The sequence below is a fragment of the Caretta caretta genome, chromosome 20 (assembly GCF_965140235.1).
Source record: "Caretta caretta isolate rCarCar2 chromosome 20, rCarCar1.hap1, whole genome shotgun sequence".
Classification (NCBI taxonomy): domain Eukaryota; kingdom Metazoa; phylum Chordata; order Testudines; family Cheloniidae; genus Caretta; species Caretta caretta.
The window spans coordinates 8,128,126-8,151,899 of record NC_134225.1 but is presented as its reverse complement, the minus strand read 5'-3'; the positions used below and the strand labels follow the sequence as shown (position 1 = coordinate 8,151,899).

The 23,774-nt window shown below is 59.8% G+C and overlaps 1 protein-coding gene across 6 annotated transcripts in view; it reads right to left on the bottom strand.

The window, feature by feature from the left end:
• LOC125628965 (patatin-like phospholipase domain-containing protein 6) overlaps window positions 1-23,774 on the bottom strand; it is a 56,227-nt gene extending 32,453 nt beyond the window's left edge. For 4 of the 6 annotated variants that reach the window (XM_048834191.2, XM_048834195.2, XM_048834194.2 and 1 more), the window contains exons 1-14: window positions 23,708-23,774; window positions 11,626-11,707; window positions 10,780-10,848; window positions 7,914-8,001; window positions 7,308-7,390; window positions 5,595-5,692; window positions 5,033-5,173; window positions 3,813-3,972; window positions 3,378-3,458; window positions 2,710-2,838; window positions 2,538-2,618; window positions 1,418-1,568; window positions 1,017-1,100; window positions 441-547 (exon numbers count right to left, since the gene is read on the bottom strand). In XM_048834191.2, the coding sequence (XP_048690148.2) occupies window positions 441-547; window positions 1,017-1,100; window positions 1,418-1,568; window positions 2,538-2,618; window positions 2,710-2,838; window positions 3,378-3,458; window positions 3,813-3,972; window positions 5,033-5,173; window positions 5,595-5,692; window positions 7,308-7,390; window positions 7,914-8,001; window positions 10,780-10,848; window positions 11,626-11,664 (1,311 nt within the window). In that variant the 5' untranslated portion in view covers window positions 11,665-11,707; window positions 23,708-23,774. Of the gene's footprint in view, window positions 1-440; window positions 548-1,016; window positions 1,101-1,417; window positions 1,569-2,537; window positions 2,619-2,709; window positions 2,839-3,377; window positions 3,459-3,812; window positions 3,973-5,032; window positions 5,174-5,594; window positions 5,693-7,307; window positions 7,391-7,913; window positions 8,002-10,779; window positions 10,849-11,625; window positions 11,708-16,268; window positions 16,292-22,156; window positions 22,469-23,707 lie in introns of those variants that run through there. The other 2 variants (XM_048834192.2, XM_048834193.2) reach the window with 2 other exon arrangements.

Below are 23,774 nucleotides of genomic sequence, written 5' to 3'. Positions count from 1 at the left end.
CACCTCCCCATCCCTTGCAGTGACTCAGTTCTGCCTGGGCCTTTGCCAGCTGCCAACTCCCCTTCTCCCCCCCGGCCCGCCACTCCAACTCTGTGCCCGGCTGCCAAACCCCCACACTTCTATGGGGGCAACCCCAAGTGAAGCTGCCCTTGGAGGCAGCCCCCAGGCTGTTTCTGCTACCCACAGAATTGCCCACCTGCTGCCTGACGGCCAGCTCTGCTGTCCTGGACAAGGGAGTGTGACGGAGCACAGGCTGGCCCCACCCCCCAGCAGGCAGTGCGCCTTCACACCCCGTTGTGAGGAGCGTCTGCCCCACACCAGGCCCCGCTGGGCACCTTGCGCCTTGGGAGGGAGCAGCCCCACAGCACAAAGTGAAGGCTGACGTCCTGAAGGCTGACCAAGCGCTGGCCCAGTCGGAGAGGTGTGTGCGGGGGACCTACCCTGGAGAAGGAGGCCATGGTGCCAGAGCTCTCTTCCTGCAGCGACACCGAGATCCTGCCACGCTCATAGGCCATGTCGAAGTCTGAGCGGGGACCCTTCTGGAGGCCTGTGCAGGAGAGAAGGCAGGGGCAGCGCTCACTGCAGAGCCACGATACCCGCCCCTCCCCACCGGGTGCCCAACACAGCCAGCACCACAGAGATCTCTGCAAAGGCCAGGGGGCTCCGCACCTTAGTCAGCTTAGCCCCTTGACTTTCCTTCACTGCCATTCCCTAGGATGCCCACGTCCTGGCGGCACGTCTCAGACCTTCCGCCTGCCCCCTGGTCCCTTGGCACCTGTGGCCTCAGGGCTCTCCCCAGTTGGTTCCAAAACCAACTGTGCCCTGCGCCTGCTTCCTGCAGTCTAACCCTCCCCAGCTCAATTGGGGCAGCAACCACCATCCCCATTGGCCAGGCAGCAACCCCACCCTGCAGCAGGCAGGGCGGGTGCCAGAAGTTCCCCCACCATCGCCTGCTGCCTCAGGATCCCATGGGTCCCATCCCCAGCCTGGTCCCATCCTGGGACAGTTCCACTTACCCGAGATATCGACTGGCATGGAGATGCAGCGGCTCAGCAGTGGCACTGCAGAGGGCTCCAGGGGCCCCAGCTTGAGCTGATCAGCTGTGAGGTTGACACACACATCCCGTTACGCTGGCACAGAGAGCACACGGAGTCCAGAGCCTCCCCTGCCCTGGGTCGGACGCTATAGCCAGCCCACCTCCAGAGGCAGGATTGGTGACGAGAGCCACTCCACAGCTGTCATGGCATGCAAGGGGAGTGCCAGGGCCTCCACCCTGATCCCTGCAGCACAGCACCCCGTACTGAGCTCTTCTGCACTCTTGACTTCTTTTACCCCTGTCCGGTCCATGCCCAGCTCAGTTGCTCTGAGGGAGAGCACAGCTGCTGCGTTCCCCTCCCTGAGCCAGGGCAACCCTTACCCAGGTCCTTGGCGCTGGCATCTGGCGGCCTCCCAGAGTTCTCCTTATGATCGTCGATGGAGGAGACGCTGATGACGCGCTTGCTGTGTCTGACAGGGCTGGTGCGCGAGGCGTGGCTGGGCTGGGGGAAGAGGCGCAGCGGCTGCATCTCCTGCCACAGACACAGCTGACATCAGCACCAGGCCAGGCTGGGCAGTGCCAGCCTGGGGACCAGCCACACCCACCACTCAAGGCCAATAGGAGCCATTCAGAGCATCTTGTCTGACCTCCCCTGTCACACGGGGGCAACACCTCCCACAGCAAGTCCTGCCCCCACCCCAGAGCAGAGCTGAGGCAGAGTGGGCAGGACAGGGACGGGGAGGGGCACAGGGACGGCTTGGCTGCCCCTCACTTGGCTGATGGCCCAGGAGGGAACATGCTCCATGCCAGCAGCCACGTGGCTTGTCTGGGGGAGACCCGTGTCCACGGAGCTGCATAACTTGGGAGGGGCCGGATGTGTCAGTGTAGACAAGGAGCGCGCAGAGCCCAGAGCACCAAGTGCTGCCTCCACATGACAGCCCCGCAAAGCTTGCTCTCGGGCTGCTGATTCCCTGGCAGCTGGGGCACGGGGGGGGTCACAGCGCCAGCCCAGTGACCCATCTGAACGCTGGGCTGGTTCCTCAGGCATCAGAGGACGGACCTGGCTGTTCCCAGGCCTTGGCTCCACCCTGACCCAGACGCTGCACCCAGCAAGGCAGGGAACGCTGCTCCAGCAGCCAAGAGCAGGCCTGTACCGGGGGCGGGCTGCTTGGGCGCAGGATTCTCCACCTCACCTCTCGCTGTGACTTGCTGCAAGCAGGGGGCACCCTGCCAAGCCCTGTTCCATCCCTGCTGCACCGGGATCCCTCCCTTGCAGACACAGGGACTTTGCTCGGGAGGTTCTAGCTCTTTCTGTCCTCTACCCAGCCGGGTGCCGGCCTCCAGCCCCACTAGTGGGACCAGGGTTTGGACACTGGCCCAAGTCTGTCCCAAACTGCCATGGGCAGGAGGAACCGGGGATGGGAAGGACGAAGGTTCTGGTGCAGGGAGCAGGATCCACCACTCTCATGGGAGGAGCTCCAGGGCAGGGCCCATCACTCACATGGCTGAAGAGTTCATTGGTCAGCCCCAGGTAGTTGTGCAGGGCCAGGAAGGTGACCCGCTGCAGACGCACCATGATGATCTGGAAGGGAAGGGGAGAGTCTGAACGTGGGGCACAATGCAGAGGAGCAGAGGGTGTCAGCACGTGGGACGGGGGCTGAGGCCGCACTCACCTGTACCACCCGCACCAGGCTCTCGGGGTACTTCTCAAAGACTGCAGAGAAGGCCTCGACTGGCAGCCGCAGCACTGTGGAGTCCTCGCCCGCCCGCGCAGACACTGTCCGGTACGGCCGCTGGTGCCCCTGTGTGAGAACCGCGTGCCCATGGGTCCCTGCACCAAGGCGGGCGTGCCCCGGCCTCCTCCTTCGGGGAGAGCAGCCTTCCAGTGGGGGGCACTGGCAAGGACAGCCTGGGATCTGGGGGGCTACCCCATGGCTTCAGGCCAAAAAGTCCAGAGAGCAGCCTACAGCCACATTCACCCGAGCCCAGCAGCCAGCCAAGGCCGAGACCCAGTGGAGAAACGGTTAATCTCCTCTAGACTTCGTGTGGAGCAAGGTGGCAAGCACGGGGCAGGGTCCTGGGACCCAGGCTGCAAACCCATCACGGGGCGGGGTCGGCACACACATCCCACAGGGCCTACCCGGATTTAGCCTTTCGTTAGGGACCCAGGGTTAAGAGAGCAGGGGGTTGCGGGTTGGAATTGAGGGGCATGAGCAGAACTCGGGGGAGCCCATGGCTGCCAATCACCCAGTGAGCTGAACTGTTCACTCCAGCACCAGAGGGGCAGGGGAATGGGATGGGGCCAACTGGCCAACAGGAGGTGGAGGGACAGGGCTGGTACCGTGATGACATCAAGAATGCTGAGCAGGCTGTGCACGCTGTCGCCAGGGAACACCTCCTTCACCAGGGTCTCCTTCCCGTCCTGCAACACAGCAACACCCTCCTTAGGGGACCCCATCACCACCCTCGTCATCCCTGCCACCAAAACTCGTTTGGCACCAGATTCTGTGGAGGTCTGCTCCATGAGCCCCTCCCTGGAAGGGAAGCAGCCCCGGGGAGCCTCCATGCCTAAAGCCACGGTGATCCCAAAGGCAGCTGGCCTCAGCCATTGTGTCCCAGGTGCAGGGGACAACCCAGCCAAGGGGTGCAGAGCACTGGGGCCACAACCAGCCTCCCCAGCTGGCTTGGGGCAGGAGGGGTTGCTGGTGGCTGCTGAGCAGACAGGTGCCTCCAGCAGATGGACATGGCAGGGTGGGCTGGGACATGCCCCCCTCACCTGCTGGGTCAGGAAGAGCTCCAGCTTGCCATCCTGCACCACGTAGATGCTGGTGTCGGGCTGGCCGGGCCGGAAGACGTACTCGCCCTGTTGGAACTGCTGGAAGATCATGTGCTTACAGAGCTCCAGGAAGAGCGGCTTCTCAAAATGGCCCAGCACCCTGCAAGGAAGGGCGGGTCATGGTGGGCAAAAGGGGGAGCAAAGTCTTCAGCAACTCATGGCAGGGACTTGGGGCTCATGTCATGAGGGGCCCTTGGGCCCAGCCCAAGCTTCTGCATCACATGGGCCAGAGCACCCGCCCAGAGCCCAGCTGGCTAGGCGGGGTCTGTCAATCATCCCCCCACTACCCATCTCAATGCATGGGGGAGGGAGCTGCCCCAGAGGGTCAAGCCTCCAGTGACACTACCCTGCTCCAGGATCCCAGTGCCCACAAGCTGCCACCCCTAGGGACAGAGATCTCTCCCTGACCCCAAACACAGCCACTTCTGGGGAAGAGTCTGTCTGATGCAATAGCCCCACAGCAACACTTCTGGGACTCAGCCAGGACTAACGCTGTGCTGGGTCCCACCACGAGCCCACAAGGGCATTTGCTCTCACCCGACAGAGGATGCCTCCAGCTGCCCTACCCTGGGGAGCACTAGATCTGTATCAGCCAAGAGGGAAGAGTGCTCCCTACTGGAGAACCAGGGCCACCATTCCTGCTGCTCCAGAGCATTCTTGGCAACTCTCCCACGTATGATCTGCCTGGGCTGGAGCCTCCACAGCTTAGGCCAGTGGTTCTCAATCTGTGGTCCGCAGACCCCTGGGGTCCACACACTATGCCTAAAGGGTCCACAAAGGACAGGTTAAAAACAGATTGAATAGAATTCAGCTGTTGGTACAGACAGATTTCCCAAGGAGTCTGCACCTCCATTCAAAATTTCCAGAGGAATCCGGAAATGAAGAAAGGTTGGGACCCACTGGACTAGATGATCTGACAGGCTCACACTGCGTCCAGGCCACCTGTCCTGGTTTTCCCAGGACCATGCCGGGAAATCAGTTGGACAGAGTGCTCCATTACACACAGCCAGCTGGCCAGGTCATGGGCTCAGGATCATCCCAGCTCTCCTGGATTTCGAACCTCAGAGGTGCCCATCCTAGCTCAAGCTTGCTTGCAGGGAGGGGGAAACGTGGCTGCAGCTGAGTCTGGGCTCGGGGCCACGGTGCATGGGAGCACTCACCGGACGTTCTTCAGCATGTACAGCACCTCGGACGGCAAGTGGGAGTTGGCCACGTCAAACTCAGTCAGATCCGCTTCCAGCACTGAAGGCGGCGGCTCCTTCAGCTGCAGGATGGGCAGCTCCTTCTTGATGCGCAGGATCCTGGGCACAGGGACAGACAGGAGAGGGGATAGATGGGGCCAACCAGAGAGTTGCCTGCAGGGGCAGATTCCCCCACACACACCCAGGGCAGGAAAGAATCTGCATCATGCATCAAGGAGGCAGGACTTGTTCCTGAGCCATGGCACTCCCTCATGTGAGGGGCCTGAGGCCCAAGGGCCCCACCCAGGGAGCTGAGCAGCACCGTGCCACAGGCTGGTCCGGTGCCAGTCAACTGCTCTGGGGGTGGGTTCTCGAGGCTGGTGACCAGGCTGGGGTGCAGCTGCTTTGCAGAGCAAGGAGAGGTCAGAGTTAGTGCTAATGGCTGGGTGGGGGCGGGGAGGAGACATACGACCCACTCCTGCAGCAGGGCTGGGCCAGCCCCAGTTGTCTCACACCATGGAGGGTGAGCGAACCCACTTACTTTTTGGCAATGTTCAACATCTTGAGCTTCTTCTTCATGCGGGGCCGGGAGGTGCTGGAGATCGTTGTGTCCACAAGGGAGGAGGTGGACTGGGACACCTGTAGAGACAGCCCAGGTAAGGCACCAGCCACTCCCACAAACAGCACCCGCTGGAGCCAGCGGTCTAGGCGAGGAGATTCGGCACTCAGCCAGCCACATGCTGCCAGCGAGCCAGGCAGGAGACACAGTAGGGGAACTGGCCTTCTCCTGCAGGTCACCCCGCTCCAGTGCCAGCCCTCCCAGCTCCTCGTGCCTGGTTCCCTGCCACCCTGAATCCTGAGAGGCAGTCAGATGATGGGCCTGGGACAGAGGCCTTGGGAAAGCCCAGCACCCTGCTGCCTCGCCCCAACCCTCTCAGCAAGCAGCTCAGTGGGGGGCTGCTGGACAGGACTCTCAGTGATAGGGACGGGGTCCTGCTCACATATCTGGGATTAGTGATCCCACAGGACCCTGCCCAGGCCCAGGCTCTGGCAGAGCTATCTGCTGCTGTGCCCCAGTTCCTGGCAACATGACCCAGCTGGGCTGCAGCATGCCCCCAGCAGGAGCCCATCTCCTGCCACTGCTCCCAGCTGGAGTTCACTCCCCGCCCGCAGTTCTGTCCCAGCTCACCCTCACTGCTTCCTGCAGAGACAACCAGCACCAGGAGACTTGCCCCTGCATCCCAAACTGATCCATGAACACCCCCCGCTCCACATCTCGGCCAGTGCTGCCCCACCTTTGCCCTCAGGCAGGGCCAAGTGGGTGTGGGGAGCAGGGAGAAGAGGGGCTGGCAGAGGCTGGGGATGTTAGTGCTTTGAAAACACTCTCCCCACCTTTGGAGCATGGGCCTGGATAGGTCCCTGTCACCAGCCAGACTGTCCCCTCGGGGCAGGTGCCTGGGGGCCTCGCATGGTGAGCCTGTCCCTCCCTCCAGGCAGGGCCCAGCTCCTGGCTGCCTGGGCAGACAGCCAATGCCCTGCCCTGTCTGCTAACCCCACTGCTGTTACTTAGTGTGACAAAGCTCTGGAAGGTGTTCATGAGCTGTCTGCACCTAGCGCCCTGGCACCACTACCCGCTGGGGGAAAGAATTCATTCTCTCCCTAGGCCATGGGAGAGCTGGCCAGGGATCTGAGACAGAGTTGCTCGGACTTTCTGGGCTGGAATCAACATATCTGAGCAGCAGACCCGCAGTGCCTGGAGACAGACACCTGGTTCAGAGGCAGGTGAGCACAGCATGGCTGGGTCCGGAGAACAAAACCAGGTGGCTGGGAGGAGAGCTAAGCTGGGGGGAGAGCCTATGTCTACACTGCAAGAAAAGACCTATGGCCCAACCCCAGCTGACCCAGGTCAGCTGACTGAAGCTGCGGGGCTAAAAATTGCAGTGTAGATGTTTCGGGCTGGAGTCTGTGCTCTGGGGCCCTCCCCACTCGTGGGGTTTCAGAGCCCAGGCTCCAGCGTTGGCCCAAAGGCCAGCACTGTGATTTTTAGCCCCGTGAGCCCAAGTCAATTGGCCCGGGCCCAGCCTCGCAGCGGTGGGTTTTTCATTGCAGTGCAGACGTGTCCCCAGACACACAGCGCTGAGCTGAGGCAGACGAACGGGCAGGGAAAGGAATGGCCCCTAGCACAACTTTCACTGCCAGCTCCCACTGGCTGCCCCGCCTGGCCGGCGCACGGTGCTCTGCCCCAGCCCCGTACCTTGCGCATGATCTTGCGCCCATAGAACAGCACTTTGTCCCGCTTGCGGAATCGATACTTGGGCGTCTCCTGAGCCTGAGCCTCTGAGAGAGAGGGAGACACGAAAGGTTACCAGGGCAGGACACCCAGGGCCCCACCCCAGCAAGGGTTGGAGCCTGCCCCCTTCCCCACCAATCTGACTCCCTGCTTGCACTCCCCATCCCAACCCACCTCCCAGCCCAGGGAAGGGTGCGGAGGCCTTGGGGGTACAGACGGCAGAGTCCTGCCTGACCTACCCCTCCCCACTCCAGCCCCAGGAAGCTGGGCTGCCCGCAAAGAACCCCAAGAGCTTTATGCCCTTCCCAACCAGTCCCTGGATACCGCTCACAATCCCTTTGTATGTTGGGAAACTGAAGCACAAGACCGTGAAGGGACTTGCCCAGGCAGTGAGTCAGTAGGAGAGAACCCAGGAGTCCTGGTTGCCAGCCCCCTGCTCTAGCTATTACGGTCTCACTGCCTATACAGGCATGCAGACACTAAGCCCAAGACGGCCTGATGGGCAGCAGCGTGCCTGAGCCATGGCTGCGAAAGGGATCAGATTTGCTCCCTGCAGGGATGGGCACTTACTCTTGTGGCGCAGCCTACGGACCAGCACCAGGATCAAGGTGGCGATGAGCAACATGGAAATACCAACGCCAATCATGACACCCAGCACCTATGGGAAGAGGCATGTTCCAGACCAGGCTTCCAGACAGGCCGCAGGTGGGTCCAAGGCAGCACCAGCCATGCTCTGGGGGCCTGAACAGGGCAGGCGAGAGTCGCCCTCATCCTCTGGAGCACTTTTGTGGACATGGAAATTCAGGCAATATTTTTATGAGCAGTGTGTGCCTCAGTTTCCCTGTGGGCTTTGTCCTGCTATGTAGCGAGTGGGAAAGAGAAGGCACAAAGTGTCTGACTCAAGAAGCCATCTGCCTGGAGACCAGCATTCACATGAACTGAACCGATCCCACTGTCAGGGAGCCACAGGATCAGTGCTAGGCCCCCAGCTTTGGACCACTCTCTTGGAGGAACCCCTTCGAGATGGAGACCCCCAGGGGAGATGGGGGACGTGCAGTCATGTGCTCCCCGATTTCTACCAGGGTTCACACCAGAACCTTTAATTTGTGCCCTGGCACGAGCTACAGAAAGGCATCGCCTCTGCCCGGCAGAAATCCGGGAGGGCTCAGGGCAGCGGGGATGGTCTCCGAGGCTGGCTCTTGGGGCGTGTCTCCCTCAAGCAGCTTGCCCTGCTCCAGCAGTGTGGCCCTGAGGGGCTCCAAGCGCATCGCAAGCCACAGCATCCCGCTGGCAGCGAAGTGGGGATCCCCCATCAGAGAGAGGGGGAAGCCTTGGCATTTAACCTCCTGCAGCTGTGTGGGCACGTGTGTGCGCCGGAGCTGCACCAACACCAGTGTCCAACCTCACAGAGTCCATCCTGGAGCCAGGAATAGAGCATGGGGAGCCGGATCCCGCGGCCAAAGGCCAGGCAGGACCGGGAGCCTGCGGCCAAAGGTGGGGCTGGCAGAGGAGGGTGGGCGGGGGGCGGGCAGGAGCTGGTTCTGAGCTGGGAAGTGGCCCTGCATGGCACTGAAGAAGGCACAGTGAGTGACTGGGAGGCCGTGCTGCAGCCCACAGGGCGTATGGCATGATACCCCCACGTGTCACCTCTGCTGCCAAGGTTCCTCCAGGGCAGGCCACGGAGCCTCACCGCCTCCTGAGGCCGAACTGCTGCGGTGCCGCAGAGTCCACTCCGCAGGGACCAATGCACCAGAGCCACTCACCCAGGCAGGTTGATTCGGCAGCTGGAACCCAGCATGAGAAGTGCTCGGGTCACCATAAGCCTTAAAGCACAGGCAGTTCCTGCCAGCCCAGAGCAATGCCATGCCAGCTGTCTCTGACTCCCTTCCTTGGACCAAGCAGTGAGAGCTCCCAGACTCTTCCAGAAGAGCACTCTTTTCCCCCCACCTCCTGCCACCCAGTCCTTTGGTCTCAAGCAAGGGTCTCTGCTCAGCTTCCCTGCGCAGAGGCGGTGGGGCACTGGTTGCCAGTTGTCCATGTCCTGGTGACCGGGGTTTTTCCACTGATATGGGTCGGCCTTAGCCAGTCCTGTCTAATGACCACTTCAGTCCGCTCAGACAGCGAGGACACAAACACACCCCTCCCGCTCATGTCTCTCAGTCTGCCCTGAGAGCAAACAAGCCTTTTCCCCCACTGGGTAGCCATGCAAAATATAGGGGAAACTGAGGCAAGCGGGACTCAAAAATATTACAAAAAATACCCATTTTGTCACACCTGCCCCTGTGGTGGAGGATCCCAAAGAGACAACAGAGCCCCAAGGACTGGGCCATTCACTGTTAAGCCGAGGCAGGCTGGGTGTGGGCATGCAGCCTGGCTGGAGACCAAGGGAGGGCAGGGGAACAGATGGCTGCAGGGTGCTTCTGGGAGCAGAGACTCCAAATGGGGAGAACACAAGGATGGAGCTCAAAGGACAGGACATGGCACAGCCCTGGCTCCCAACAAGACAAACTGTCCCATGCTCACCTGTCTCATGCTAACCTAAGGGTCCTCAACACCATATTGCAGGTGATTAGTTACTACCCCCGCTCTGGAAAGGCCACACAGTGTCACTGCAGGTACTAGCTTATGCAGCAATCCCTGACAGGGAAAATGTCCCCAAACATGAGCTCACTGTGAGCAGCAGGGGCCGCTGGAGCCCAGAGGCCCAGGCTCAGAGGTGCTGAGGCTGTGTGGCTTGCCCTGCGGAGACAATGACCCCTGGGATCTGATGCATTACGGGGCTCACCCCAGGATGCTCTGCAAAGGGCGCGGCACAGACCCCAGACCCTGTGAATTAGGAACAACTGGTCCCAGCACATAGTGCAGCATCACAAGCCAAGCACCTGACCTGCACAGCTACGACTGCATGGGCCACACCACAGGGAAGGAGGCTGCACTGTAGGGTGCCCGGGCTGTACAGTAGCTGGGTTGGCTGCTCCATCAGCAAGGCTGCCCCTGGCCAGGTCTTGGGAAGAGTAGGGAGAACCCCTCCCAGCCTGCCCTTCGGCCAGCATCTACTCCCGCCTGCCACATACCCCACCCCTGCTGTCAGAGGGACCAATGTGGGCTGGGCAGGGCAGCCACACACAGCACGAGAGGAACTGGAAGCCAGCAGGCTCCCCACAGCTCAAACCAGGGGGAAATTCTTTCCCAGCGCCTCCCCCAGTCCAAGGACAGTGTGTGACCCCATCAACCCCTCCACCCACCAGCCAAGACTTGCCCAGGGATGGCTGAGTTTTGGGCCCGGGACCATGGGCTATGCCAGCAGGCCAGCACTTCCACTGCCCACGGGAGGGACCGCGACACTGCTCCATATCCCCCAGGAACACAATCCCTCCAGGAGAGACCACACCTGGCCCCACCTCCCAGGCATAACCCCCCAGCCGCCCCTCCTCACCATGCTGGTCTGGAGCTGATCTTCCACAAAGAGCTTAAGGTTGGGCAGCACGGCTGTGAGCGCTGCATCCTGTGTGGAGAGAGATGCAGACAGCGCCTCAGCGCCAGCAGGCAGGCTGATGCTGCCATCAAAGCCCATGGGCCCACCCCTATGGCTGCTCCACCCAACATCTGGGCATAAGGGTCTGTCTATAGCACCTTCCATCCCAACACACTTTGCTGAGTGTGCAGTGTGTGCAGGGACCACTGGCCCACCACTGAAATGCAGCCACCACTGGAGTGAGGCTGACAGCTGTTCAAGGGGCACATAACAGTGCAGAAGTAGAAAGGACATTGAAGTGGAGGGCAAGACTCCAGCAATCCTGGGACACTGTGTCCTGGGCAGGCCCCAGCAGGCCACACCTACCCAGACACATCCCAGAGGGCTGCTGGGCTCTGGAGAGGTTTCTGCCAAACCCAGGACCACATCTGGGAAGAAGGTTCCCATGGGAGATGGGGGATCCTTGGAGCTGGAACGTGACCTGGATGCTGGATTGAACATTCCCAAGTCAGAGGGGAGGGGCATCCTGCTGGGGCAAGTGGGCGTCCTGAGGAGGACTCTGACTGGGATGCCAGCCAAGGTGCCCTGCACTAGGAAAGTGTTGCCAGCCCCCAGGCAATGGTGCTGGTGGGGAGGGTCTCTTCAGGTCCTTGTCCAGCCAGTGGACAGCACCAGAAGGGGGAGCTCTCTGAACGTGGGTGGCCCGGGTAGCACGATGGGTTGAGAGGCTGGGAACTCGCTCGCTCCAGTGACTGCCAGGCTACAGAGGACAAACTGCCAGGGGCCCCAGCAAGGAACAGCACCTACCTCCTGCTCATCCTGGGGCTCGGACTCACTCTGCCCCATGTCTGCTGCTGGCCCTGGTCCCAGGCCCGTCCCAGCAAGGTGCCTGAGAACAAGCAGAGACGTTTATGCTGTGCCCTTTGGGGGAAGCCAGGGTCCACCATGCACAGCTCCCATGACCCCCCAGAACCACATACCTCCTTACTCACCCTCCCAATAGTTTTCCTTCCCTCACAGAGGGCCCCATTCCCCCCACCCCACCTCCCCAAGACAGCACCCTCCCAGACAGCCTGTTACCTCCTGCTGGTTCCTGGCTGGGAGCACAGGTCACAGGGCAACATGGGGCTGGCCCTTCCCTCACTGATCCTCACCCTACTGCCCTTGACCTGAACTGCAGACACACCTGGGGAGCAGCTGGTCCTGTGGGGCTCCCCACCAGTGCTAGTCCCACTGTTTGGGGCAGGAGTGTTGCTGCTTGACGTCTGCCAAGGAGAAAGGTCCCAGGCAGAGTCCAGACCCTGCCCACTCACCTCCTGAGCCAGGGGTGTCCCTGCCCCATTCCAGGGCAGATGGGCCCTCTGCACCTACCCTCTGAGTCACCTCGTCTATCACCAGACACAGACCGGAGATGCTTTGCCCAAGAACACAGGTACCATGACTCAGACCCCAAGCCCCTGCCAGCCGTGCAGAGTGCGGGGTGTGGAGGAGAGAGTCCCAGTTCGCACTGTGGAAGTGGGCAATTTCCAGCTCAGGACAGGGCTGGGCACTGGGGGTCAGGCCTGTACTGAGACGCAGGGGCTGCCTCCCAGCATGGGCAGACGGGTACACAGGAGTTCGGCTGCTTCCAACAGCAGCACGGCCACGGCAGCCGGTTGACTCCCAGCTGAGTATGTTCCCTGGGGGTGAGCGGGATTGTACTCTGGGGGCCACCCGCACACTGGGGCCACACGGCTATTGTTCACGCGCCAGCTTGTGTAAAACTCTGCCTCTCTCCACCTGGCTAGGGAGCAACCTCCTAGCTGCTGTGCAGATAGACCGGGGTGACCAGCCTGAGACGGAGCCAGAATTTACCAAGGTGCCTTGCCAAAGAGCCACAGTAACACGTCAGCAGCCCCCCGTCAGCCCCCCCCGCCCCCCGTGTCTGCCAGCCGCCAGCAGCACCGCCGACCAGCGCCGAACTCTCCATCCCTCTGCCTCCCCCCGCCGCCATCCGCTGTTCTGTGGCGTGCCGAAGGCTCGCGGGGGTGGGGGGAGGAGGAGCAAGGGCGCGGCAGACTCCGGGGAAGGGGCGGGGGATTTGGGGGAAGGAGTGGAGTGGGGCTGGGGCAGAGCCCGGAGTTGAGCAGTGAGCACCCTGTAGCACACTGGGAAGTTGGCGCCAGTAGCTCCAGCCCTGGAGTTGGCGTCGATACAACGAGCCGCATATTAACCTCTGAAGAGCCGCACGTGGCTCTGGAGCCGCAGGGTGGCCGCCCCGAGACAGACCGTAGGCAGGGAGTGGCCAGTTAAGGTCACCCAGGCCGTGTGTTGCCTGGGGCAGATGAGGAAGGATGTCCAAGGGGGTGCCAGCCCCTAGAGAGGAGGGGGTGATAAGACAGACTCACTCATTCCCTCCAAGAGGGACAACCCCCCCGCACCCCGCAATCCCTCGTTAGTAACGTTCTCCCCCATGCTGTGTTGGCTTCCATCAGAGCAGCACTAGCCAGTGCTGCCCCTGCAACCTCTCCTGCCAATGCTGCCCTGCCCCAGCACCCCGTGCGGGCACAGACCCTGGGCTGAAATGGCTCCAGCAGGACATTCTCGCTGCACACCAGGACCTCACCAGGAACTCGCTTGCTGCAGCTTGGACACACGGGCAGGGCAGGCAAAGCGGCGATACACAGGGGCAGCTTAACCTTTGCCGGCCAAGGCCGAGCTCTGTGGTCTCAGGGGAAGGGGATGCCAACAGAGCCCTGGCTGGCCAGGGAACACATGGGAAAGGCTGTTGGAGGGCCAGGGCCAGCACCAGTCCCCTAGGGAGGGCCGCTCACCCAGGAGTAACCTGGCTCCAGTGCTGGATGCATGTGCTCAGGCCAGCTACTATTCAGGGTGAGAAAGGAGCTTGGACTCTGGGCCCACTGGGGAAATCCATTTTAGCCCTTTCCCCGTCCCAGGGATTGACACAGCAGAGGCAAGAAAGCATCAGGATAGTGCCCAGCAATGTGTCTGGCAGCCAGGGCTGAGGAGCAGGGGCTGCTTGGTGTGCAAGCTTTGGGAGGAGGAGCCCAGGCGTGGGTCATGTTTTCAATCTGGGTAACTGAAGTTGTGGGAACTGACTCCTGTGAACCTCTCACTCCCTTCCACTCGCAGGAGATTGTGCAAGTAAGCTCAGCCCCAAGGCACTTCCTCCAGGGCTCGAGGAGGGGAAATATGAGCAGAACCACAACCACAGGGCCAGCCAGCCAGCCCCAGGTTGGGGATCTGGGCTGCAAGGCCAGGGCACTGTGCAGAGTGCAGACCCCTCAGCCATGGGGACAATACCTGTCTCCCTGTGCCCCAGGCTCTGTGATGGGATGCAGTGCCAATGCCTTGGAAAGCTTCTCCTGTGAGCTGCTCCCGGGTTAGACCAAGCTGCACCCAGCCCATGCAGCAGAGCGGCGGTGACGTCACCACACTCATTCCCCGCTCCTGCTCCGTTCTCTGCCAGCCCCAGCATTTAACACAGAGCGCAGGAAGGAGGCCCCACACAGTGAGCTACCAGCTGGCCTCCTCCCTGCCCTGGCCTCCAGCGCTAGCGGACCCGCAAAGTGCAGCGGCTGTATGGGAGGGGGAAGGGTCAGCAGGAACCCGATAAAAGCAGCCCCCAGGTTCAACCGAGAGCTGCAGAGCCAGGACAGAACAATGGGTGCCCGCAGAGACCCAACCCCCACTCCCTGCCCAGAGGGGCTACAGTCCATGCATCCCCCTTGCCGTCAAACCACCCCACCCAAAGAGTCACTTCCTTTGTCCAACCCAGCAGTCCCAGGTCTCAGCAAGTTCGGATTCCTCCCCCCCCCGCGCCCCCAACTGCACACCCTCCCTGGGGCTGGGCTTCAGAATTGGGGAGCATTTCTCCAGGAATTGCACTCAGTTATCCCTTTGCCTCTGGGGCTTCCTCCAGCTTTCCACCCCCTCACCCCACAAGGCACTGCCCATGGCCAGCCCACCCTTACCAGTCATGTGCTGGTAGCTCCTGCTGCAGGCATACCCTTCACCCCACGGCCCCAGGGTCTCACCCAGGAGTTGTGCTCCTTGGGTGGGGTCAGCTGTGGGCAAGGCAGAGAGCAACGCACTCCCAGAGCTGCAGACATACCAGCATCTCTGCATCCCTCTTGCCATGTCAAGGCTCCCCATCCCCTGCGCAAGCTGGGCAATGCCCCTGTGCTGCGGGCCCTGCTCTGGGGGTCCCATCTCAGCCTACCACCTCTGGCAGCTCCTGGACCCTGCATCTTTGCATCCTGGCCCCATTTCTCCCTCAGGCCTCTCCTCCACGGGCCACTCACTGTCCGGTTCATCCCCACCCTCATTTGTGGTTTGGTCCCAACGGTGGCCCAGGAAATGCCTCAACGATGGACATGCAGTGAGCCCTGCAGGTTCTATCAACCCAGCCCCCTTTCTGGGCAGCACATGGGCAGGGCTAACGCAGGGAGGTGGTGCATGGTACCAACCACAGAGTCTGCTCAATACCCTGCCCCAGTCCTGTGAGACCTGTGGACATGCCACCCCCTTTCAGCAATTCCCCCCAAGCTTCACCACCAAGGTTACAGGTTCGGTTGGACTCTCATCAGTGAACGTCGCCACGTCAGATCCTACAGAGCACTGGGTAATGGGAATATCTCCAGAGCACGGACATGGCAACCCGGGTGCTACGTTCATTTAGCTCTGCCTGGACTTGGTTTAGGATGAGCGCTCACAGCCAGCACGTCACCACCATCTAACTGCAGTACAATGCTGGTGGGCTCCACCCCAGCCAGCGACAGAGCAAGCGCTTCCCACCGCACACAGTTTGCTTCCTGCAGTTCACCACAGGGAGAAGCTGGACTTGCCGAGCCCCGGAAACTGCAGCAGTTGCTGTGTTACAATCAGCAAGGTTTCCAGCTGGCTTCCTCCAATCAGCCACCTGCCTCCTGCAGGTAGGAGCAGCACAGCGAGCATGAGAAGGGGACTGGGGCTGGCCCCTGTGCCCTTTGAATCAGCCACACAGCTCCCACTGAGCTCAGGGAGGCAGAATCAAGGCCTTGCTGAGCACAAGCAGCACCAAGGGGTCCTGGAGAATAGGTCCACCAATGGCTATTAGCCAAGATGGTCAGGGAGGCAACCCCTGGGTGTCCTAAGCCTCTAACTGCCAGAAGCTGGGCATGGAGGACGGGATGGATCATGCAGGCCTGTTCTGTTCATTCTCTCTGAAGGCAGGATACTGGGCTGGATGGACCATTGGGCTGACCCAGCGTGGCCGTTCTTATGTTCTTAAGATACAAAGGCTGACTTTAGAGAACTGGCCTGGAGAGCAGGCCCCCGCTGCCCCAGCGGCAGAGCCCTTGCCCCACCCGCAGAGTTCATTCTCCACATCACAGTGTAAAGACCCACCCTGTGGGACTCAAACAGCTGCACGGATTTGGCTCAAACATTAAAAGAAAACCACTCACTACCTTCAGGCGAACACCAGGTGGCGAAGCTCCAAGCCCAAGGTGACAGCATGAAGCAGAGTTCAAATCAGAGACCTGGTGACACCGGCATGGCAGTTGGTGGCAGGTTACCAAAGCTCAGGCTCCAGGCCCCGCCCTCACCCTGTAGCCCCCTTATCAGCCAGGGAGAGGCTACAGATAACGAGGGTGAAGGATCAATGAACAGCAGCCGTCCTCTATCCCACACAGGCTCACAGACGAGCCCGGGATGCTGTTAACAGCCACCCAAGGGACAAAGGGTGTTGGATCAATGGGACCCAGATTCCTGCCAGGGCAGCCATCTCCTCTCACCCCAAAGAGGAGAAGGCACAGAAGGAAAAGCTGCCTGGGAGAACCCCTTGGCAGGGAGCTTTGCTCAGGACGCAAGGGTCCCTCTGCCGGCTCTCGTCCAGGGTGCCCACTGAGGCATGGGGCAGAAGCAGTCAGGTTAATCCAGCTCTGGATTGCCTTTGCACTGCAGCAACAGCCTCTGAAGACTGATCAGCAAGCGAGGCCACGCCCTGATAACAGGGCTGGACAGACAGATGCTCTGTGGAAAGGCCAAGCAAAGTGCCCGTGGCCTTCCCCACCCCACCAGCCCAGCCTTCCCTGCCTAGCATCTGCCAATCCCAGCCTAGCCTTTGCCCCTCCTAGCCCACCGCCCATGCCCCCCCTTTCCCCAACCCCCCAACTTTTCCCACTCAGCACCTGCTTCCCCCAACCCAGCCTTCCCACAACCAACACCCCCTCAACTTCCCACCCAGTGCCTGCCACCCTCCTTCCAGCACCTGCTGCTGCCACTGTCCCACCCCCTTCCCCACAAGCCTTCCCTGCCACCCTCAGCCAGCCTTCCCTCCCCCCCGATCAGTCAGTCTTCCCCACTTGCCACCTCACTCTCTCCACCCTGCCCTGCCCCACCCAGCATCCCACCCCCCAACCCACCCTTTCCCACCCAGTGGCTCAGCTAAGCCTTGCAGCTCCCCTCATTAACAGTGTCAGCTACTTCAGAGGACATCTCTGTGCTGGTTGTTACTAGCGTACTTTGGAGCTCATACGCACATAGAGCCCACCATCTATGCAGCATTACCAGCTTCAGTGCTCACAAGTGAGGCCCCCAAAATCATGGGATTACAAAACTGATCAATTTGGGTTCTTTATTCATCCCTCCATGGAGCCGCTGGACCATGCTCCCCAGCCATGAGTGCTAGACACTGATTTCATTGGCTAAGCTAAAGCTGGAATTCTCACAAATTCACATGACTCCAGGAGCTGAGACTTTAACAAATCCACCAGTTCTCCTGAGAGTCAGTGACCTTGGCTGTGCTCAGGGGAGGCTCAGCTCTGTTCCCAGGTGCCCAGCTGTGCCCTGCTTGGGAGCACTCTGTCACAAGTGTGATATTGGGGAGAAAGGAGCACACAAGGGGCATGGCCCATGCCTGAGAGACAGCTGGACACATTTCCATGGGCAGGTTTAAAACCTACCAGAGCGTAATAAAGTGGGAATTTTCTGTAATATTTTTAATTAATCCTATGCTTGCCTCAGTTTCCCTCTGTACTTCACACTGTTACCCAATGGGTCCAGAAGGGTTAAAATGCCCAGGGGACAAAGCAGGAGACATGAGGTGCCCGGACTTTCAGAAAGCCTTTGACAAAGAGACTTTGGTGGGGGTCCTAAGCAAAGTAAGCAGTCACGGGATAAGAGGGAAAGTCTTCTCATGGATCAGTAACTTAAAAGACAAGAAACAAAAGACAGGAATAAATGGTCAATATTCAGAATGGAGAGAGGTAAACAGTGGTGTCCCCCAGGGATCTGTACTGGGGCTAGTGATGTTCAACATATTCATAAATGATCTGGAAAAGGGGGTAAATGGTGATGTGGCAAAAAGTGCAAATGATAGAAACTTAGTCAAGACAGATAAGTCCAAAGCAGACCGTGAAGAATTACAAAGGAATCTCAGACAACTGGGTGACTGGGCAACAAAATGGCAGATGAAATTCTATGTTGGTAAGTGCAAAGTAATGCTCATTGGAAAACATAATCCCAACGATACATAGAAAATGAGGGGGGTTTATCATATCAATGATGAGCTGTTACTACTCAAGAAAGATCCTGGGGTCACTGTGGATAGTTCTCTGAAAGCATCTGCTCAGTGTGCAGCAGCAGTCAAAAAAGCGAACAGAATGTGAGCAACCATTAGGAAAGGGATAGATAATGAGACAGAAGATGCCATAATGTCTCTATATAAATCCATGGTATGCCCACAAGTTGTATACTATGCACAGATGATTGACCCATCTCAAAAAAGGTATATTAGAGTTGGAAAGGGTACCGAGAAGGGCAAGAAAAATGATGAAGGGGGTAGAACAGCTTCCCGTAGGAGGGGAGATTAAAAAGACTGGGACTTTTCAGCTTGGAAAAATAGACAATGACGGGAGGTCTATAAAATCACGAGTGGTGTGAAAAGAATGAAGAAGGAAATGTTCGTTCTCCACGTCAGAAGAACCAGGGGGTCACCCAATGAAATTTATCGGCAGCGGGTTAAAACGACCTTAAGGAAGTACTTCTTCACACAGTGCACAGACAAGCTGTTGAACTCATTGGCAGGGGATGTTGTGAAGGCCAGAAATACAGCTGGGTTCAAAAAGAATGAGAGAAGTTCCTGGAGGACAGGTCCATCAATGACTATTAGCCAAGATGGTCAGGGATGCAACCCCATGCTCTGGGTGTCCCTAAACCACCGAACGCCAGAACCTGGGACTGGATGATGGGGACGGATCACTCAAAATTGCCTTCTTCTGGTCATTCTTTCTGAAGCGTCTGGCACTGGCCACTGTTGTGGGACACTGGCACCATTTTTATAGTGGAGGTGCTCAAAGCCACTGAACAAAACTAAATGCACTATATGAGGGAAACCACTTCAAGCCAGAGGGTTCTGCCACACCCCCAGCACTCCTAGTTCCAGCACCTCGGCACTGCTGGAAGACAGGATACGGGCTGGATGGACCTTTGGTCCAACCCTGTATGGCCGTTCTTAAGAGGTGTTGGGTCACGCTGTCTGAAGTTGAATGAATGGGTCATTAAGGACTGGTTGAAACTGACCCATGTCAGTGGAGGATCTGAAAACACAAGGGGAGCCCCAAAAGCCAGGGCAGTCACAACTAGCAACCGAGGAGGAGATTTCCCCCACCTCTCTGCAGGGAAGCAGAACACAGGTCCCCCAGCCAGCAGTTTTATAGCCCCTCAGCCCAAATCAGCTGACCCAGGCCAGCTGTGGCTTTCATGGCAGTGTAGACATACCCCCCCACACCCACCCACCCACTCTCCCCACCCGCTCCCAGAGCTCAGTGCAGAGTCTAACAAGTGCAGAACACCCAGTCTCCTGAACCTGCTGCTGTCTAGGACCACAGGAACTGCCAGGTGGAATCAAAGCCAGGGTTCCTCTTGCCCAGCAGCAGGTGCGAGCCCCACACTGATGGCATCTCTTCAATCATGGTCTGGCCTGGCGCTGCAGGGTCCAGGTCTTTGTTCACATTAGGGGCTGTGTCCACACACAACACATTAGCTGAGAAGGGCAATGCGAAAAAGAGACTCCAAGTGGAGAGCAGCGACCTGTGAGGAGAACTGGTAAGGGAGTGACCTCACCCCTGCACAGGATGGCAATGCCCGGTGGGAGGCAGTGAGGTGTCAACTTGCTCCTGTGCACAAGGTTTGTGCCTTCGGCTGCAAGCTAGATACAAAGGAGGATGCTCCAGAAGGCCAACAACCTTAGCGAGAGCTGGTGCCAGGCAAAGGAGGGAACTCAACACCCCAATGCAGCAGCCCCCACGCTGGGCAGATCAGCCACAAGACAACTGTGAGATGGACGCTGACTGCACCCCCAGAGGGGCTGACAGCATTGCATGCCGCTGTTCAGACAGAAGGGGGAGTTGGCCACAGACAGGCTTCTGAAGGCAGGAGATCTGCCACCCTCCTTAGCTGGAGTTGGGGGCCCAGGCTGGCATTCCCAGAAGCACTGGTATCCAGCTTGGCATCCATTCTGCCATTTTCTCTTTTCAATTCTTTGCCAAGTACACTTTGCCCTGGTGACTGGTACCAGCAGAACGGGCACTGCCAGATGCTCCCCATTAGGAACCAGCATCTGACCTTACAGCAGGAGCAGGCAATGCAGCTGCAGCAGGGTGTAAAGGCCAGGCTCCTGCTGAGAGCTGCCGCAGGGCGTCTGGCATGGGAAGTGCCAGGCATGTCTCTCCCACAGCAAAGGAGGCAGTGTGTCCACACCAGCTGTGAGCAGCAGCCCGAATACCCAGGCTCTGCTCTCGCCTGGCCGTCAGTGCGTCCGCATTGCTGCCCATGCACTAGGACACAGGGGGCCTGGCACAGCCAAGCTGGGCTCCTCACACACAGCCGCCCCTAGGTTAGCTCCGCGGGCTGCACGAGTGCCCGTTCCCGAGCACGTGTCCTGGCCCTGGACCCACAGCAGAGCTCGGCAGCAGCACTCTCGTGACGCTGGCATTCAGGCAGCTCACCGGTATGGTGGGCACCTGTTATTAATACTCGGCCTTTCATCAGAGACACCGCGCCCACCGCAAACCAAACCAGTTACTCAGCCCCAGTGCCCCTCCTGGGGGGATGACTGGCCCCATGTGACAGAGCGGAGCAACTCAGCTGAGGTCTCCCGGGAGTCAGTTGGTGCTGCAGAGCCTGTCTCCTGGGCACTGTTGGCTTAGAGGAGGGTTTTCATCGCATCACACACCCGTCGCTCACCCAGCCCTTGCAGAGTGCAGAACTGGCTGCAACTCTGCCAGACCTGGCCCAAAGCAACACGCTCAAGGGGGAGAGTTAGCAGTGGACACAGGGGAGCAGCCTCTCGACTCTCACCTCTCAGGCTCTGGCCTTCAATCCCCTTCTGCCCCACCATTACTCAAGGTAACAGCTGCACCTCCTAGGCTCAGGGAATCCTGGCCTTTCATGCACACTGCCCCTACAAAGGCAGGTGAACAGCCAGGCCTTCATTGGAACCATGTAGGTCAAACCAGATGAGACACCGGGGGATGCGGAGCACGATCGCCTGGTGGGCAGGGGGTCAGGACTCCAGGTTTTCATGCTCAGCTCTGCCACCAACTCCCTCTGTGACTCTGGGAGAGTCATTTGTGAAACTGAGGCACAGAGAGGCCAATCTACAAAACACACCTAATACAAATCCAGAGAAGCGTGCTTAAAGGGTCAGCTCCCGGGAAGGAGAGGGGAGAGCTGCATTGAGAGGGCCGGGGGTCATCGTTCTCTGTAGCAGAATCACTGGGCACAGCAGGGGCTTGGCGCTCTCCTAGGCCTACAGGACTCAGACCGGGGGTCATGCTGGCATGTTTGAGAGCTGACGATGATCAGGAGCCACATGGCTCAGAGAAGCACAGAGAGCTCATGGACCAGTTTCCAACTGGCCAGACCACTCCTTCACTCTCAGAGCCACTAGCCAGGCCCACTGTGTCACTAAGGGCTAGAAGAGTAGCACCAATGTCAGCTGCCTGCAAGCTCACAGAGCCAGTGTCCAGCTACAGGCCCGGGGGGCGCTTTGGAGAGTAACAGCCTCACAGATCAACACAGCTCATCCCTCCCAGACACGGTGGGGCTGATGATGAGTCACCCCCATGTTCACTCAAGGATGGATCCCCTCACCCTCTACATGTACCAGCTGGCTCCTCCTGGGATGAGAGGAGCTGTCAATCACACTGCCCTGTGACAGTGAGCACTGGTGCAAGGATGAGGGAACAGAAGTGCTCACCCCTGGAAATCAACTCTCTGGCCTGTGCCCAGCTTAGCAGGGCCCCTATCCTGCTGCCAGAACTCAACAGGAGGCAGACGATGAGTTACTCACTGTTGAGAGTGGGTCACGGAGCCTAGGAAAGAATCCTTGCAGAGGGGGATGTATCAGTGCCCTGGAGCTGTTTGACACTCATACTGAGCTGGGCCTGCAGGCCCCAAGGCGGGGCTTGGGGAGCGTTCTGCTACATGGCTAATAAGAGCAGCAGCCCAGAGAAGATGGGTCATGGGGGAGAGAGAGATGGGTCCATCCTGCGTGGCAGCGCACGCCCTATACATGCCATGTGCTGAGCCAATGGCATCTGGGAGCCAGAGACCCTGGACTCCTGCTGCTGTGCCAGAGCCAGGCAGGCGCAGTGCCAGCCACACCAAGTTCCACCATAGCCCAATTCCTGAGCTGCCCCGCCCAGCGCCTCCCGCTCCCCCAGCGCCTCTCTGAAGCACCTAGCACTTGCTCCCCCAGAACCAAGCAGAGCCCACCACCCCCTGTAAGTAGCCTCAGCAGCTACGCAGCGACAACTGGTGACCTATCCCCTCCTGGCTGCCCCCTAGTACTGCCCCAACAAAACTATTCATCACTACTGCCTGCTCTGAGCCAGCCACTCCCAATGTCCCAGGCCACTGCCCAGCAAACACTAGCTGCCAACCAACCCCATCAATGGGCCCACCACCAGACACCCAGCCTCACTGCGCCCAAACCAGCCAGTGACATCAGGAACACAAAACACCAGCTCTCCCAGTAAGCCACTGCCTCATTGCACAAGCAGGCACCCTGGCCTCCCACCCAGAGCCAGTGACCCAGCCCTATGGACCCAGACAAAACATCTGCTTATCACCCCCCACATGCACACACACTACTCAGCCCAATAAGCCCTCCAACCAGACACACTGCTAGCCAGTCAGGCAGGAATACCTCCCACACTGGCCCCCAACAAACTAGTTACATCTACACCCTGCCAGTGACGCATTGTATCCAACCCTTATTGCTAACCAGTACGACATCCTCCCCACACACCTATCCCCGCCAACCCCCCACTATCTGCGACAACACCCCTAGGCAACAACATACTCCCGCACACCATCCCTCTACCCCAATACCTAGCACCACACCCCATTAACTGCCCTTCTCCCATGCCCAGACACTCACCCCACGCACTGCCCCCGCCTGTGCTGCCAACCACATACCTACCCCGCCCTCCCCCCCCCACAGCCCCTCCCCCCACACACACACCCCGCCCTGACCCCACCACAGCCCCTCCCCCTGGACACCCACCCTCCACATTGCCCCCGCCTGCGCTGCCAGCCACATACCCACCCCGGCCCCCCCACAGCCCCTCCGCTTGCTCACGCACCCACCCTATGCACTGCGCCTGCCTGCGCTGCCAGCCACATACCCACCACAGCCACCCCGCCCCGGCCCCCCCACAGCCCCTCCCGCACGGCCACTCACCGACCCCGCACACTTCCCCCGTCCACACCGCTAGCCCCCCATGGTCCCTTTTCCCACCCCAGGGGTGGCCCCCTGCCCGCGCGTGCAGCCACCCCCCGCGGGCCCAAGAAGCGGCTCCCTCGGGATCGCGCACTCAGCCCCCGCCCCCGCCCCTACCTCCGCGGCCCCGCCGCAGCCTGCAGCCCGGTGCGACACCAAACGCTCCCCCCGCCCAGCGCCCGCC